General features: G+C 59.1%; 3 protein-coding genes across 3 annotated transcripts; 1 reads left to right on the forward strand and 2 right to left on the reverse strand.

Annotated features, from left to right (window-relative positions):
- Positions 1-2,411: 2,411 nt before the first annotated feature.
- Positions 2,412-3,253, reverse strand: VTJ83DRAFT_1536 (uncharacterized protein; the record flags this gene model as incomplete). Its single annotated transcript, XM_071007706.1, has 3 exons — positions 2,412-2,733; positions 2,854-3,142; positions 3,208-3,253. 3 exons carry the CDS (start codon positions 3,251-3,253, stop codon positions 2,412-2,414), a joined length of 657 nt encoding a protein of 218 aa, XP_070868076.1.
- A 5,605-nt stretch (positions 3,254-8,858) lies between these two features.
- Positions 8,859-10,300, forward strand: VTJ83DRAFT_1537 (uncharacterized protein; the record flags this gene model as incomplete). The annotated part of the gene is made up of 2 exons (XM_071007707.1): positions 8,859-8,930; positions 9,182-10,300. The coding sequence occupies 2 exons, from the start codon at positions 8,859-8,861 to the stop codon at positions 10,298-10,300; spliced, it is 1,191 nt and encodes a 396-aa protein (XP_070868077.1).
- Positions 10,301-11,569: 1,269 nt separating this feature from the next.
- On the reverse strand, positions 11,570-13,583 carry VTJ83DRAFT_1538 (uncharacterized protein; the record flags this gene model as incomplete). Its single annotated transcript, XM_071007708.1, has 3 exons — positions 11,570-11,898; positions 11,960-12,998; positions 13,071-13,583. 3 exons carry the CDS (start codon positions 13,581-13,583, stop codon positions 11,570-11,572), a joined length of 1,881 nt encoding a protein of 626 aa, XP_070868078.1.
- Positions 13,584-14,735: the final 1,152 nt, after the last annotated feature.

Here is a 14,735-nt window from a genome sequence, read left to right on the forward strand (position 1 = left end):
TGATTGGACCTCTCCGCTTGGGGGAGGAAACGATGCAAATTCGAACAGGGGGGGTTACATAATCATTGCCCTGTGCTCCCAGCGCCGCTGCTCTGGGAGATCTGGGGATGGGGCTCGCTTTTGTGCTGGAGGGGAGGAGGGGATTGATGAAACAGCGCTCTACGACCTTATGTCAGCGTCATACTGCGAGAGTTAATAGTGATCGGTATCCTGGCCGGTTTTTTCTTTCTTCTCACCAAGTCAACGACGATGGTTCCTTCGCTCCGTGATACCGATGACGACGATGGCCTCGTTGAGGTCAGCAGACATCGAGCGCCGCCTACAGATTGCAATGGCCAGCCAACAGAGCGCAACAATAGGATACCGCAGCTCTGCGAGCCATCGTTTAGGGCTCACTGAGGTGATGCAACCTCTTCCCCTTGGCAATGAAGGTGTCGCCTCTTGCGCCAGGTTTGCTCTTGACGTAAGAGTCTAGAGTCTACAAAAAAAAACAAAACAAAACAAATCTGGCGAGTGTCGAAACAAGTAACTTGTGTACCGGAGAGAACAAGGCTGTTGTTGAAAGGACACCTGTGTAGCGGACATGAAAGAACGCATACGAGGTCTCCCCTCCAACAATGGCGTTGATTCATTGCCTTTGCGGTCGCACGTGAACAACGCGTTGCGAAGTCGTCGTCGCGCTTTGTGCCTGGGGCAGAACGTTGACGTGGCTGGTTTTTCGCCACATTGCCACGAGCGTCGTGGCCTCGGCTGTTTGCCCTGAACAAGATATATTGAGAGGGCATGCGACGCCCGGCTCCCGTCTTTCGCCGTTTGGAACCTCACCACAAAAACCGTGCCCGAGACGTCGCAACGGCACCAAACTCGCGCGCAAATGCCCAACACCACTAACGCTGAAAAGCAGCAGCCGTGCTTGACCCCTTCTCCGACCACCCATCCGAGACGCACCCAGGCCAAGATGCAGTCCGGCTCTGCCAACGAGGCTGCCACGCCGCGTAAGCCCCCTGCGCTCAAGCGCGAAAACGCCACGGTTGGCCAGTGAGCGGTGCCGGCGCGCACAGAGCATGGCCTTGTTGTTCCTCGAATTATTAGCTAGCTAGCAAGCCCTCCTCCCCCCCGAATTGATGCTTTTTGTTTTCTTGGATCACGGCCGTAGTAGCTGACACGATTTGCGATTTGCTTTGCTTTGTTGCCTTTCTTGAGCGAGGTGGACTTGTGACCTGGCTTGTTTCTTGACCTCCACCGGATCCCTGGCTAGAGGAGGTAAAGGACCTAATACGCACGCCGGACGACCACGGCGTCAGGAACCACACAGGCCGGAGGATCGGCGCCAAGTGGGTCCGCCAGCCGGCGGCAGACTGCCTGTTTCGGCAACCCAGGCCCCGGTGAGGCTCCGGTTGCCTCCGGGCCTGCGCCGGCCTTCCCAGCGTCGAAGCAACCCATCTTGGAACACTGGATGTTTGGCGAGGTTACCGTAAGGGTCTACCAACGTACCACATACGTCCCCCCATGGCCCGAGCTATACTGAGCGTCTCCTTCGGCAGATGCTGCGGGAAAAAGAAGGACCGTACGGTGTGGGAACGGGCATCCGTTATAGTCCAATGGTTCTATCGCTGTCTATGGGGCTTGTTGACGGCGTCCGGCATACCGAGCAGTTGTCTTCCATGTCCCTCAGGCGTCAAGCCTCGGACCTGCATGCGTTCGCTATAACCAAGCAAGGCTGTATGTAATGCAAGCTAAAATTCAAGGCTCAATGTGACGTCGCCTCTGCTTCCTCTCCGGTTCCCGAGGCGGAATGCGAACGCATGGGAGCGAGTTCTGGCTCCTGCTAGGACCTTCACCTCCGCGGCTGTCAAGCTCACTCCCGACGGACGCGGCGGCGGCACCTGGAGCCTCGGGACGCCGGCCAGTTCGGACGTGCTGAGCAGCCTCCCTCCGGCCGGCAGCATCGCCTTCGCCAACAGCAACCGCGCCGCGACTATTCACTCTCGGATCTCCAAGACAGACTCTGAGAATTCTATGTAATGACTGGTTCTCCTTATGGAAGAGCATCAAACAAGGCTTCGGTGGATATCATAGATTCACAACTCCGGGCGGTCGCGCTAAGGCGCTAGGCCCGATCAAAGCAATACCGGTCGGATGGGTGGCGTCTTATTCCTTTCGGTCTATGCACAAAGAGCCCACCGGCCGCCGTTCCGCAACAAAACGTGCAAGCCGGAGTCGAACAGAGACGGCCACGACGAATCGAGAGACAACCCCTTTCGACCAGAATCCGCCGGCCTCGTGTGGCCAGGCCCTGCGCCTGCTATATACAGTAGTGCCCCGGAGACATTCCCCCCGCCCCCCGCCCCAGATAAAAACTCCGCTCAACCCGCACCAGCCATCCCCTTTCCCTCGACCCTCGCTCCCTCTTACGAGGTCAGCCGCGCGACGATGCTCTCAAAGTCGCGGTTCCGCGCCGCGGCAAAGTCGTGCGACCAGTAGCCGTGGACCTCGTGGATGGGGATGGAGGAGGACGGGTTGTTGACGTCGAAGGGCCGGTTGGGCGAGTAGGCAAACGCGAGACGGTTGCCGCCGCGCGGGCTCAGGTAGCGGTAGGCGCCGTTGGTCTGCACCCAGGCGCTGCACCCGCGGCACAGCGCCGTGTACTGCCAGTGCGTCGCGTTGGACTTGGTGCCCGCGGGGATCAGCGTGTACTGCGCGATGTTGGAGGGCTGGGGCGCGATGTAGCCGCTGGGAGGAAAAAAGAAGGGGTTAGTTCGCGGACGGCTTCCAAGGCAGGAGGGAGGGGGGTGAGAGAGAGAGAAAGAGAGAGAGAGAGAGAGAGACAGAGAGCGCTGTCAAGAAACGTACTTGGCCAGCCGCCCGGAGAGGATGACGTTGTTGGAGGATCCGCGCCAGGCAAGGAGAAGCGGGACCCGCGGCATGGAGCCGCCCCAGGAGAGGCCGGCCCAGCCGACGTCGTTGGGGACGATGGCCTGGACGACGACGTCGTAGGACGTGTAGCTCTCGGCGCTCTCGGGAATGGCCACGCGGAAGGTGATGCCGCGCCCGTCGGCCTTGTACAGCTGGAAGTTGGACGTGAAGGTGAGGCCCGTGTCAGCGTCCCGGACGACGGCGTTGGGCGTCGACTGCGCGGTCGCTGCCGAGCGGGTTAGCCATGGAGACCTTTCTCCTTCTCTCTCCCAACGGTCAGGGTCTACTTGCCGGTACCGACGGCCGCGACGAGGCCAACAAGGGAAGACAGCTTCATGACGGGCGGCAGCTCAGACGATGACCTCTATCTCTCTCTCTCTCTCTACGGGAGCGGGAGGATCAGCTTGGCGGCGGGAGGGATGTGCGACCAGGAAGGAGAGGCAGAGAGAGAGCGGCGGCCGCAGGCCCCTTTTGAGTCTTCCCGGCTTGGGACGACAGAGTTGCGGGCGGCCGATCCTGGCCAGGTGCTAAACGAGGGGAGACGGACGAAACCCGCCATGAGGATCAATAAGCCGCCGGCTTGGCGGGTTGCTGTCGGCATTGTCAGGATCCATTTTGGGGGGTGCGGTAGAAATCCCAAACCAGGGGAGGCGACGCCGCTCCTGCGCGGCGGAGACGGTCCGGGGGGCTGCCCATCGTCGGGAAGGCCGCTGGCGTTGGCCAAGATGGAAGCTCTTGACGCCCGTTGGCCGGGTGCAAATCGCGTGACGGCGCCAGGCCGGCGATGTTTAATCTACTGCTATCCGGAGAGCCTTCCTCCTGGGGACATGGCGGCGGTTGCATACAGATTTGCACGGCGCATCGCAGGAATTGAGTCGTCGGTTGCAGTTGATGCCGGTCAGGGGGGAGGACGGGGTGGGGGGAAAAGGAGTCTCAGGGACGAGGGGCCCGGGTATCACGTTCGCGATCGGCGATGGCTGTACTGTGATGTAACATGTACAGGGAACGGCATATGGAAAATTCAACACGCAGGACATGGGGAGTGCGGGGGACGAAGTGCCCGGGGGACGTGGCCGTGTCGGCGTTGTAATTGTGAATGTTGGGGTCCCAGCGATACGCTCTATAATATAGAGTCCCATTTTACCCGTCCATATTGAATCCGGCATCCGGCAACAACCAATGCGTCTCAGCAACCATTCTCCGAGGGTTAAATGGACAGGATATATTAGCCAGCTGCACCGTTATAACTTTCCAGAGCCGCACGCCCGAGCTGGGCTCCCAAAAATAAGGGGCGCGTTCTGGTGCTGCCTTGTTGGAATGTTTGCGCTTCGCCCGGTGCAACGCCCGTGCCAACCAGCCCCAACATCACGGTATCAGCGTGGCGAGCCTGGATCTCGAATCCCGCGAATCACATCTTGTTACCAAATGTCGAGGCATGGTGCAACCCTTATTCCCTTGAAAACGACTGGTCCGACGTGTTCGCCGGCGTCGCCCGGCGTCGCCCGGTGACGGCGCGGGTGCTCCAACCAAGGCTCGTGACCCTGGGGCGGGTAGAGAGGGCTATGAACTTGGTAGGTGTCATTGCTTTGATTTCTGAGCTGGCCGTGATATGTTTTCGATATTGCGCCGTCATCTATTCTTTCAATCGGACTATCAGCTCAGAGACCAGCCCAGGGGGCAGGAGTCTCATCTCGCATGAGGGAAGACTTCCAGAAGACAATGAATTCCGGGCCAGCATCGCCAGCTGCTTTTGCTCAGTCCCATGTTCCGGGTTTGAAGACCTTGGCTTGTTAATGACTTTCCATGGCAGAGAGATTGCGGTCCCCCCCCCCCCCCCCTCCTTTTGATCAAGCGTGGCCGTTCTCAGCGCTCAGCACGCGTTGATGAGCGCCCGTGAGGCGTCACACTGGTTTCCCAGTCAGACGCTGGTAGCCACACAGGTGCTGGAAGCGACGGTTCCATGCCTTCGGACCCCCCCCCCCCCCCCTCTCCTCCTGCTCGGCACACATATCTACGTCCGGGTCCATGTCGTTGCTTCGGCTTCGCACGTCAATGTAGCATGTGGGATCGGAGGCAGGATTCCGTGGCTGACTTGAGCGTAGCTACGTACATGGCCTGTGTGGTCTTCGCTTGCCACCTCACATGGTCTTTGTTGAAGGACACCCAGGAAGAGAAAACCTGAACCACGAGATGCGTGCCATCTACGCGCCCGGTCCGCGGCGGTTCGCACTGCAATCTACTCAGGATCCTTGGCGTTGCTAGTTTTAGAAGCGGTGATGTAGGTAATAATCAGGATCGCTGCAAGGCCCGACAGGGTCCTGCTGCCCGGCGCCTATGAATATTGATGAAATTATATAGGCACCGGCGGAAGCTTCAGCCGCATCCATGCATATCCCATGATGGCGGAAACCTGTATGGAGAACAAGGTTGCCCTCACTTCGACTTGTACACGCGACAGGCAGGACAGGATAGGGGGCGATGACAAGATCGGCCACGTGCGCCTCCGCAGATTCTCTACGAAGATGTGGTGCGAGCTCCACCTGTAACGTCCGGGGTTTGTAGTCGTGGCGGTGTTGACGACGCCACTGGTACCGGCTGTTGCGCTGTTTCAAAAGGCCTTTTGCATTGCTCCGGTTGAGACTTTGGCCATAATTACACCATGATGCATTGGTCTGTCACGAGAGACAGGATGAGAGGACCTCTTCCGGTGGGAATACCAACGTGGAAAGGTTGGGTGTCGGACCTAGGGCCGTGTTGGACGAGGCACCTATTAACTCTCTCAAAGTAGGGTGCGCCATGAACAGCCTGTAGGCCTCAGGCTATGCCTATTCCTCTATCATCAGCGCGCCAAGTCAGAGCAGATGAAGCGAACAGGCCTTATCTCCTCGGGATAAGGCTCTGAGATGAAGGCGTCATCCCGACGCTCACATGCGTATCCTCATGTTTTTCTTTTTCTTTTTTTTTTTTCACGAACAATCCCCCTTATGCTCCATGACCAACTAACGACTGAAGAAATCGTGTCGCCCCCGTCCCCCCCCCCCTCTCCCCCCACCAAAAAAAAAAAAAAAAAAAAAGCAAAGAAAAGCCACAGAAGGCGAGCCTGGGAGAGGGAAAACAGGATGACCGCCATCGTCAAACCCGAGCCGGAGTTCGGGCTTGGGATACGGCGCCAGGTCAAGGTCCCACCACGCACGAGGCACACGGATCGTACCAGAAACACAAATCCGTTCTGAAGGCTCAGTCGACCCCAAGCCCGAGCGAGCCGGAAGGATGTTCCGCAACGCGACGGCCCGAGAAGCACATGGCTGATTGGGTCAACGTGGTCCCGGCCGCGTGGTACAATACCCGACTTTCAGGAACCTTACATGCACCACCGGCCACTTCAGGCTTCAGGTGCCGTACGTCATGGATTCGGTAGGGAGGATCCGAACGCTGGGAAGGCTCACCAACCCAACCCAACCCAACCCCCCCACGCTTTTTTTTGAACCAGAAACCCACATCTTCCCGTCCACACGGGGGGGGGGGAAAAAAAACGGGAGCTGTCACGAGACGTCATCACCGTGGGAGCATGTCGTATCATTATTGCTCCGGAGCGCGAGGCTTGGCCGGCTAACATCGACAGAGGATGGAATGAATGCGAAACGCGAGCGAGAAAGTCATCCAAGGGAGGGAGAGGGAGAGAGAGGTTGTCGCCCCTATCGAGCCTCGGCAATGCATTCACCATTGACGTCAAGGGACGCCCGGCGGCGGAGGAACAGCCATCCATCCTTCCGACGCAGTGCAGTCTTGTCCTGTGCGTCAAGCACCGCGCTGTTTCTATTCCTATCATGGGTTGTCTCACTACTAGCGAGAGGGCCTTGCTCTTTTTTTTTTTTTGCCTCTCTTGGCCGTATCTCTGAAGCAGCCCCAGGGGCATGGGGGCGGCTGCCGACGGCCGAGCGCAGAGCGGGCCGAGGGAGTGGGGATTTCCGGCCCAGTGCGCCAGCAGATCTCGATCTCGGAAGCCGGGAAGGCCTCCGCTGGGTCGGCTTGCGGACCTTGGCGTCTTGTTGGCATTACAATCAATATTGGCGCTAGCTGACTCGCTTTGAAGATCCTTGGGAGTTGAGATGAAGATGTCGGCCAAATGGAAAGGATGCCAACGTCGATCGAGAAGCTCGCACACGCTCAAAGAAGCTTCGATTTGTGACTCATGAAAACGTTAGTCGAAAAAAAATTGGACAGGGAATGCTGAGGAAGAAGGCGAGTCGGTCCCGGACGTTGCAACCTGCAAGAGGCCATCTCGAGGTGCCTCGAGGCTGAGCAATGTTGGTACGATGTACCCAGCAAAAGTGGCGAGCATCGTTCGGTGTGCGAGATTTTCCGGGGTCGGCACGAAAATTTCTCGCGATGGTGGCCAAGTAGCTTGCCCTAGAAAAAGGGCGGGCGAGGAACCTGGGCGCTAACAGTGGTTGTTTTTTCCGACGGCGCTCTCCGGCCACGCGCCCTGCGGGGCTCATGGCATGTGCGCTCTGGTCGGAAAGTCGATCAGGCCATTCTTTCGCAATCACCTCGCAGCCCTGTCAAAGTCGGCCCAGAAGCGGATGGGCACCGATCCACCGGATCCCGCTCGCTGTCTCAAAACGTTGCGGAACCTTGCCGTCAGCCAGTCCAGCCCGTCCAGCCAGTCAGCTGTGCGAGACAAGAAACGTTTCTCCGATTCTGAGAGGGGGGGGGGAGCCAGCGACGGCTCACGTCTTCTCTGGCGGTTGATCACGGGCATTTGCCTGAGCTGCCGCTCCATCCCGTCTGCACCATGCACGATCGCAACAAGCATGGATGCTGGGTGGCCAGGTGCTTCGAGAACACGACATGTGCCGTGGAACAACAAAAGGGGACATGCTTGCTGATCCTGTTCTTCCCCTCATGAGCCCATTCCCGCCTTCCCCCCCTTGTAACGATCGAACGGCCAAGTCTCCAGAAATAAAACAAAAAGACTCATCGGAAACGTTATCCCTGGCCCCGAAACGCCCATGTCTTTTCTGGATACCAGCCTGGACCTTACGACCCCAAAACGCATGTATCCATGGCCTGGAGGTGCTCTACTAGCATTAATCGTTCAGATCGGATAGTATTGCTTGGTCGAGGTGGACCGTTTTTTTTTTGGGGGGGGGGGGGTTCAGGGGTGGCTGTCGGCCGGCGGGAGGGCTTGGCGAGGCGTCTCACAGGGCTTTTGATAGTCCAGCCAGCGGGGTTCTCGGCGGCTTTCACAGGGGCCTAGGTATGTATGTACATACTGCGTACTAGACCGTTCCACTAGGTACCAAAGGCTAGGTGAAGGAGCCTCCCCGTAACGCTGGAGGGAGGGGACCTGAGAACGGACGGCCCCGGGGGGCGCGGCCGGGGTGGCACAAGGTTCGCGTGGGGCCGCGGCATCGCCCCGCCATACGCCGGGCCATTCCATTCTCGTACGACTTTGAGTCCGAAATCGTGTGTTTACTGCCGTTTCTGCAGGCCCCAAGACGCCGTAGTGCCACCCAGCCCAAAGCAAGCTGATTCATTCCCCTCTGCCCGCAAACCCGAAAGGCGATGGCCGCGATTACCGTGCCCGACGTAGGAGAGCTTCAAGGGGGAAGCCATCCATGTTATAATACAAGACTCGAGACCAGACTCCCCCCCCCTTTCTGCTGGCGCGAAGCCGTCTGGCCATGATCCCCCAAAGCCACTTCAAGTCTAGACTGACCCCGCGACAACCCATCAACGTCATCGACTCGGCCAAACAACCCGACGAGTCGTTCCACCCTCTGCCAAAAGACACCTCAACATCGCCACCTGCATACCACCAACGGATCCAAGAAGGACTCGAGCCCATCTCCAGTCCACCCGAAGCACACCACTCAAAAAGCCACCACCCACACACGCTCCTATCCTTTCCCCCGACCCTTCTCAGTCAGCCGACCGGTATGTCTGGCGCAACCATTGACTCGTCGATGCCATTCGACCCCTTCACTACGTCCTTTGACGTCTCACAATTTGTTAGTAGTTGTCCCATCCATTCCTAGCCTCTCTCTGTTTTGTTAGGTGTTGCAACCCATGGCGTGAGCCAGGCTTGCGATAAGGTACAAGGCACCCGGCTCGACCCAGTTGGTCTCCTCCAGCCTGGTCCTCCTCGCATTCACGGGCGCTAGTGGCGTGACGTTGTTGATGCAACCCCTGAGATCTTGTTTTACTTTTCGATATTCCATTGGCAACAGCAACGCTAACAAACCATTGCTCCCTTCTGCAGCAAAACTACGGCGATTTTTCACCAGTGCTCTTTGACACTGAAGACTTGGCCGCAGACTTCTCATCCAGCGCGGCCTCACCATCATCACCGCTGTCCCCGGCTCTTTCGGCAAGCTCCTTAGGCTTCCCGGTCACCGACAACTGGACCCCTTGGGACACAGAAATGTCCCCGGAACCCGACACCCTGTTCGCCTGCCCGCCTGAACAGACCACCATGAACTCGGTCATCAACCCCATGGACCTTGCTGTCGCCACCGCCATCGAGGCTCAGCAACAGCATCGGCAACAACAGCAACAACAACTCTACTTCCAATCACAACAAGCTGCCCTCGCCACCTACCCTAGCCTCAACCGACAACAACAACAACAACAACAACAGCAGCAACAGCCCATCATGACATCAACGGGCCCTACACTCCCGCCCAGCCCAACATCCCCCGTCAAGGAATCCGCCGAGAAGCGCTACCCCGCGCGCAACTCTCTCAAGCGCAAGTCCGTCAGCGATGCCGTCGCCGACGAGCCCCCGGCCAAGACCCCCGCCACCAACAGCAACCGGTCCTCCTCCCTCTCCCACCCCTCGCCATCCTTGCAGCAGCAGCAGCAACAACAGCAACAACAACAACAACAACAACAACAACCCGCCCGCCGGGCCTCGGCCCCCTCGGCCACCACGGCCCTCGGCCCCAAGAAGACGGCCCACAACATGATCGAGAAGCGCTACCGCACCAACCTCAACGAAAAGATCGCCCGCCTCCGCGACGCGGTGCCGGCGCTGCGGCAGATGGCGCAGCGGAACCGCGTGGCGAGCCTCGGCGGCAGCGGCAGCGGCAGCGGCAACGGCAACGGGGGCTTCGACGACGACGACGCCAACGGCGCAGGCGCCGACGACGGCGCCTGCGCCGGCGGCCTCTTCTCGACGGGCGCCGGCGTCACCAAGCTCAACAAGGCCACCATCCTGAGCAAGGCGACAGAGTACATCCTGCAGCTGGAGCGGCGGAACCAGGGCCTCGAGACGGAGAACAGCGCGCTGCGCGGCCGCATGGAGGGCCTCGAGATGCTGCTCATGGCCCGCGGCGGGGCCGGGCCGGCGCCGGGAGGCCTGGTGGGCGGCTGGAACTGAGAGTGAGAGAGAAGGAGAGAGAGAGAGGTGAGGAAGAGGGGGACCGTGAATGAACCAAGGAACAAACGAGAGAGGATCTTGTGGCTTTTTTCCTTTCTAGGCGGGATATGTGTAAGGCGTTTGGAAAGGAAACAAGGGCGTTTTTTTTCTTTTCGGGGGTTGATTGAAAAAAAGACTCTTTGTGTTTCTTTTTTTTTTTTTTTTTTTTTCTTTTTTATACATGGGGCCACAAAGATACCTCGGGGGGTAGGATGGGAGGGATATTCTGGGATTTTGAGACAACACGGAACAACGAACCTTTTTTGATCGATATTTCTTTATGACGCCCGGGGATCTTGACGCTAGGGCTGTAGCATCTACATAGTCATGAGAGAGCCCCTGTGCCTCGGGAAATAATATCTCGTCTCTCCTCCTGTGCTTCTTGCTGTCGCCCCGCATTCCCTTTGCGTGCTGATGATCCATGAGCAAAACATTCAATGATAATAACCCAGGTTGGCCTTGCCGGCACAGACGAATGATTTAGACTAGTCAGACCGGCGGGCTTGCGAAGGAGCGTGGGTCCTTTCTCCTCCCCCCTTGGCGGCCCCCGGATGGGTACTATGTATGTACGGATGTGCTTCGCTACGGACCACGCTGCAGACGCCCTCGGGGATGTATAGGCATTTGTTCTACCGTTCCTGGAGATGGAGCGCATGGTCGAGGTGCGATGTGTTGGAGTAGATGCAGAGGGGCCAGCTTGCTTCTCATCCATGCCTTTAAGCGTGCTATGTTTCATCCGGTGAGGGGTAGTTGGCGATGAAGGATCCAATCTTCGAGACCCACTGTCAACGACACCTCTCCATGATCAAAGAAGCGCGTACACAAAAAGTATCTCCGGACACACCACCAACCAGAATTTGGACGTTTCTGGGCTCGGTGATGCTCCAGGCGAGCGAAATGAAAGTAAAGCCTCATGGATTTTGTATTCATGGTTGGTACTTAGACAAGCGGGAGAAAGCCCGGCGAGCCAATAGAGACGATGCCAGCTATCAACGGAGTGCCATCCACTCTACAAGTTCATCGTGGGCGTCTCACTCTGCCTGCTTCACACTCCTTGGATGCCTGACAGAAACTTAAAACTCGCAACACTGATGGATATGTGTGGAGTGGTTCCGAGAGGGATCGGGGGCGGTGATGCTCGCTGATCTATTCTCCACTGTTCTTGTTCCCGCTTTGCGGCTCCGTGACGGTCCGAACCCCGCCGCCCCTGCTCTCTCCATATCAAGCAGGCTAGGCAGCGATACCCTCGGCGGTGACGCCTTTGGGGGCCACGTTTTCTGCATCCGATCCCTCGCTCGCCGCGCGCTCGCCTGCCGCACATGTCGCGCTCTCACGCTCGTCCGCCGCCTTTTGAGCCTCTTGAGCCTCTTGAGCGTCTTGACCCTCTTGGGCATCCCGGGCCTCCTGTGTCTCCTGAGCATCAGGAGTTGACGCGACGGAGCCATCCTTCGACTTGGCCAAGATCTCAGCCACGTACACCTGGCTTCCTGGATGACCGTTCTGCTCTATCATGGCGGCCAGTCGAGCAGCGCGACCTTCCTTCTTCCGCGGGACGGGAGCTATCGGCCCGTGTCAGCAACATCTCCCAACGACAAGGTGTCGTCCATTGTTGTCACCTACCTCGATTGTTCTCCTGCACGTAAAACTGGCGGAGCAGGGTCACGGCTTCGTCACGGCCCCATCCGCCCTCGGCCTCGTAGCCGCGTTCAACGTTGCCGCCGTCGCCGGGAAGGTGGTTGGTCGTCTCGATCTGGGAGACCACCATCATGTCCTGTTCGGGATCCGGAAGAACGGGGTTGTGGAACGGAGGATAGAAGAGAACCGTCTTGTCTTCCTCCGCGATGATCGAAGCGGGTTTGGTAGCGTCTCGAACCGGCTGAGGCTGCGAGGCAGCCTGGCCGTCTTGGGGGGGCTGTGCTTGGTCCTGGGCTGCCTGCTCCTGGGCGGGTTGGCCCGCTGCGGGGTTGGCGTTCTGGGGAGCTTGCTCATCGGCCTGCGACGTCTTGTCCTGCGCGCCGCTGTCCTGGGCAGTCTTGGTCGTTGGAGGAGCCTCGTCACGGGGTTGGTCACTCTTCCCCTCCGTCGGGTGATCGTTCCCAACCGTACCGGTCGATGCCGGGCGGGGCTCAAGTGGAGGTCTCGCGAGGCCCTTGCCGTTCTGGGGCGCGGGCGAAGGAGGCGCGGATGCCCGGGTACGAGGCGAGTTCTTGTGGATGCGGAAGACGCCACCGGTGCCGCCAAACTTGTCATTGACGGCGCCGAAGTAGACCTTTTTGATCTGCAGCTGGCGCAGCAGCGACGCGCACATGACGCACGGCTCGACCGTTACGTACAGCGTACACTCGCGGAGAATCGACACGTCAACACGCGGCGACGGGTGCAGCTTTTGGCCGTACGGATACAGATGGCCGCTCCGGGGATCGACGTCACCCCAAGCAGGTTCCTTGTCGCCGAGGGGCGTCCTGCTGGCGGTTCCCGTTTCCGTCTCCGAGCCCGAGCCGGGCCCGTAGGACAGCAGGGCACAGACGGCCATGAGCTCGGCATGGCGGGTGCCGTTCCGGGTCACGTTGGTGGCGTTCATGCCGCGGGCGATGACGCGCCCCTCATGAACAAGCACGCAGCCGACGGGCGTCTCGTTGGTTCGGAGGGCAAGCCTGGCCTGTGGAGATGAACGACGTTAACAGGCGACACGACGTGGTGGGAGAAGGCTGTTGCATCAGAGCGAGCTCACCATATCAAGAGCTTCCCTCATGAACCGGCTGTGCATCGCCCTCTCGGCCCTCTGCTCGGGGGTTTCGATCTTGGCTGGGATCTCCGCCGTCGCGCTCGGTTTCGGGGCCGGCGTCGCTGGCGCCGTGGTTGTCGCCCCCGGCACGACCTTGCTCGGGTCGGCCGAGCGAGACCCCGGGACGCCATCACGCTCGGTACCGCGAGACTCTACCTCCGCCTCATCTTGCTCGGCAACCGCGCTCGCGGGCCCCTTGTTCGCGGAGTCCTGATCAGTCGCCGACTGGCTCACGCGGTTCGTGGCCCCGTTGCCAGAACGCTGAGCGACACCGTCCGCGAGGGCCTTGTCACGGCTGGTCGAGGGAGGCTCCGCCAGAGCACCGGCCTCGCTCACTTCGGTGACATGGAGGTTTGCCGTGGGAGGCAAGGTGCGAGGGCTGGTGGGATCCGTTGTCGGACGGATGTCCTTGAGAAGCTGATCCTTGGTGGGGGACACGGCGGCAGAAGACAAGATCATGGTGGTTGCGTCGTCGCCTACCTGGCGGGCGTCGTTGTCGTCGAGAATGGCGTTGTCGACCTGGTCAGAAGTCGTTGAGGCTGCAATGTCGCCAGCAACCGTGTTGTCAACCTTCTCCTCGGCGGTGGCGGTTCTGACGTTGTCGTTGCAGTCTTGGATGTTGTTGCTGCGGCCGCTGTTGCAGCTGCTGCAGCTGCTGCAGGTGACGAGATTGGCTGCAGGCCCAGGCCCGGGCTCACGCTCAGGCTCGTCGATTCTGGTTGGAGGGGTCGGCGGTAAAATGCGTTGAGCAGTAATACCAAAAGCAGAATCCGAAGAGGGAACCCAATCCCGAGTGGCCGTCGAAGAAGAATGAGAGGAGGTGGAAGAAGACGAAGAAGAAGAAGACGTAGGAGGAAGAGGAGCAGGAGGAGGGGAAGAAGAGGAGGGGTTTTGCTGAATCATCCGGAGGAAAGAGAAGCCCGGAAGGCGGCCGACGGCTTGGAGGATCATACTCAAAGGAAAAAGAAAGACGGAATGCAGGAACGACGACGCTCCAAGGCGCACGGTCGCCCAGAGACCCTGGAACACGGTGCCGGCCATTTTCCTCTCGTCTCTTCTCCTTTCCAGCCCAACTCTGGGGCGTCCTCGAAAGAACCAAGCCCTTTTCCCCGGGAGCCTTCCGATTCTCAACCACGCCCCGGCTCGCTTCAACTCCCGTCCTTGTTGTTAGCCGCCACTCCTCCGCAGACTACTACGTCCACCTCTACGGACGCCCTCTTTCCCGGTTGGTTGTGAAGAGGTGCAGCCAGGGGCACGGAACACGTGCATGAAAAGAGCCAAGAAAAAGAACCCTTTGCTTCCAGGCCGGAAAACCCCTTGCGTTTGGGGCTGGAAGGGGGGGGGGGGCAGATGTGCACCAGGCTTCCCCCACGAAACGAGAGCCCCGTCCCGTCTCGGTGAGCGAGTGCCCTTGAGCAGAAAAACAGTCTTTCCGTTACGGGCGAAGAAGGCGTTACCGAAGCGTCTCGCCCATATCTTGTTCACAAAACGTGGAAACGTGGCCGACACGCATCGAGCGCAGGACGAAGCCTCTGCGTGGTCCCGGGTGTGAACGACGACTGCTGCTATATAAGGACGTGAAAACAGAGAGTCAAAAGTGGATCATCAAAG

This window comes from Remersonia thermophila, chromosome 2, assembly GCF_042764415.1.
Source record: "Remersonia thermophila strain ATCC 22073 chromosome 2, whole genome shotgun sequence".
Lineage (NCBI taxonomy): Eukaryota > Fungi > Ascomycota > Sordariomycetes > Sordariales > Chaetomiaceae > Remersonia > Remersonia thermophila.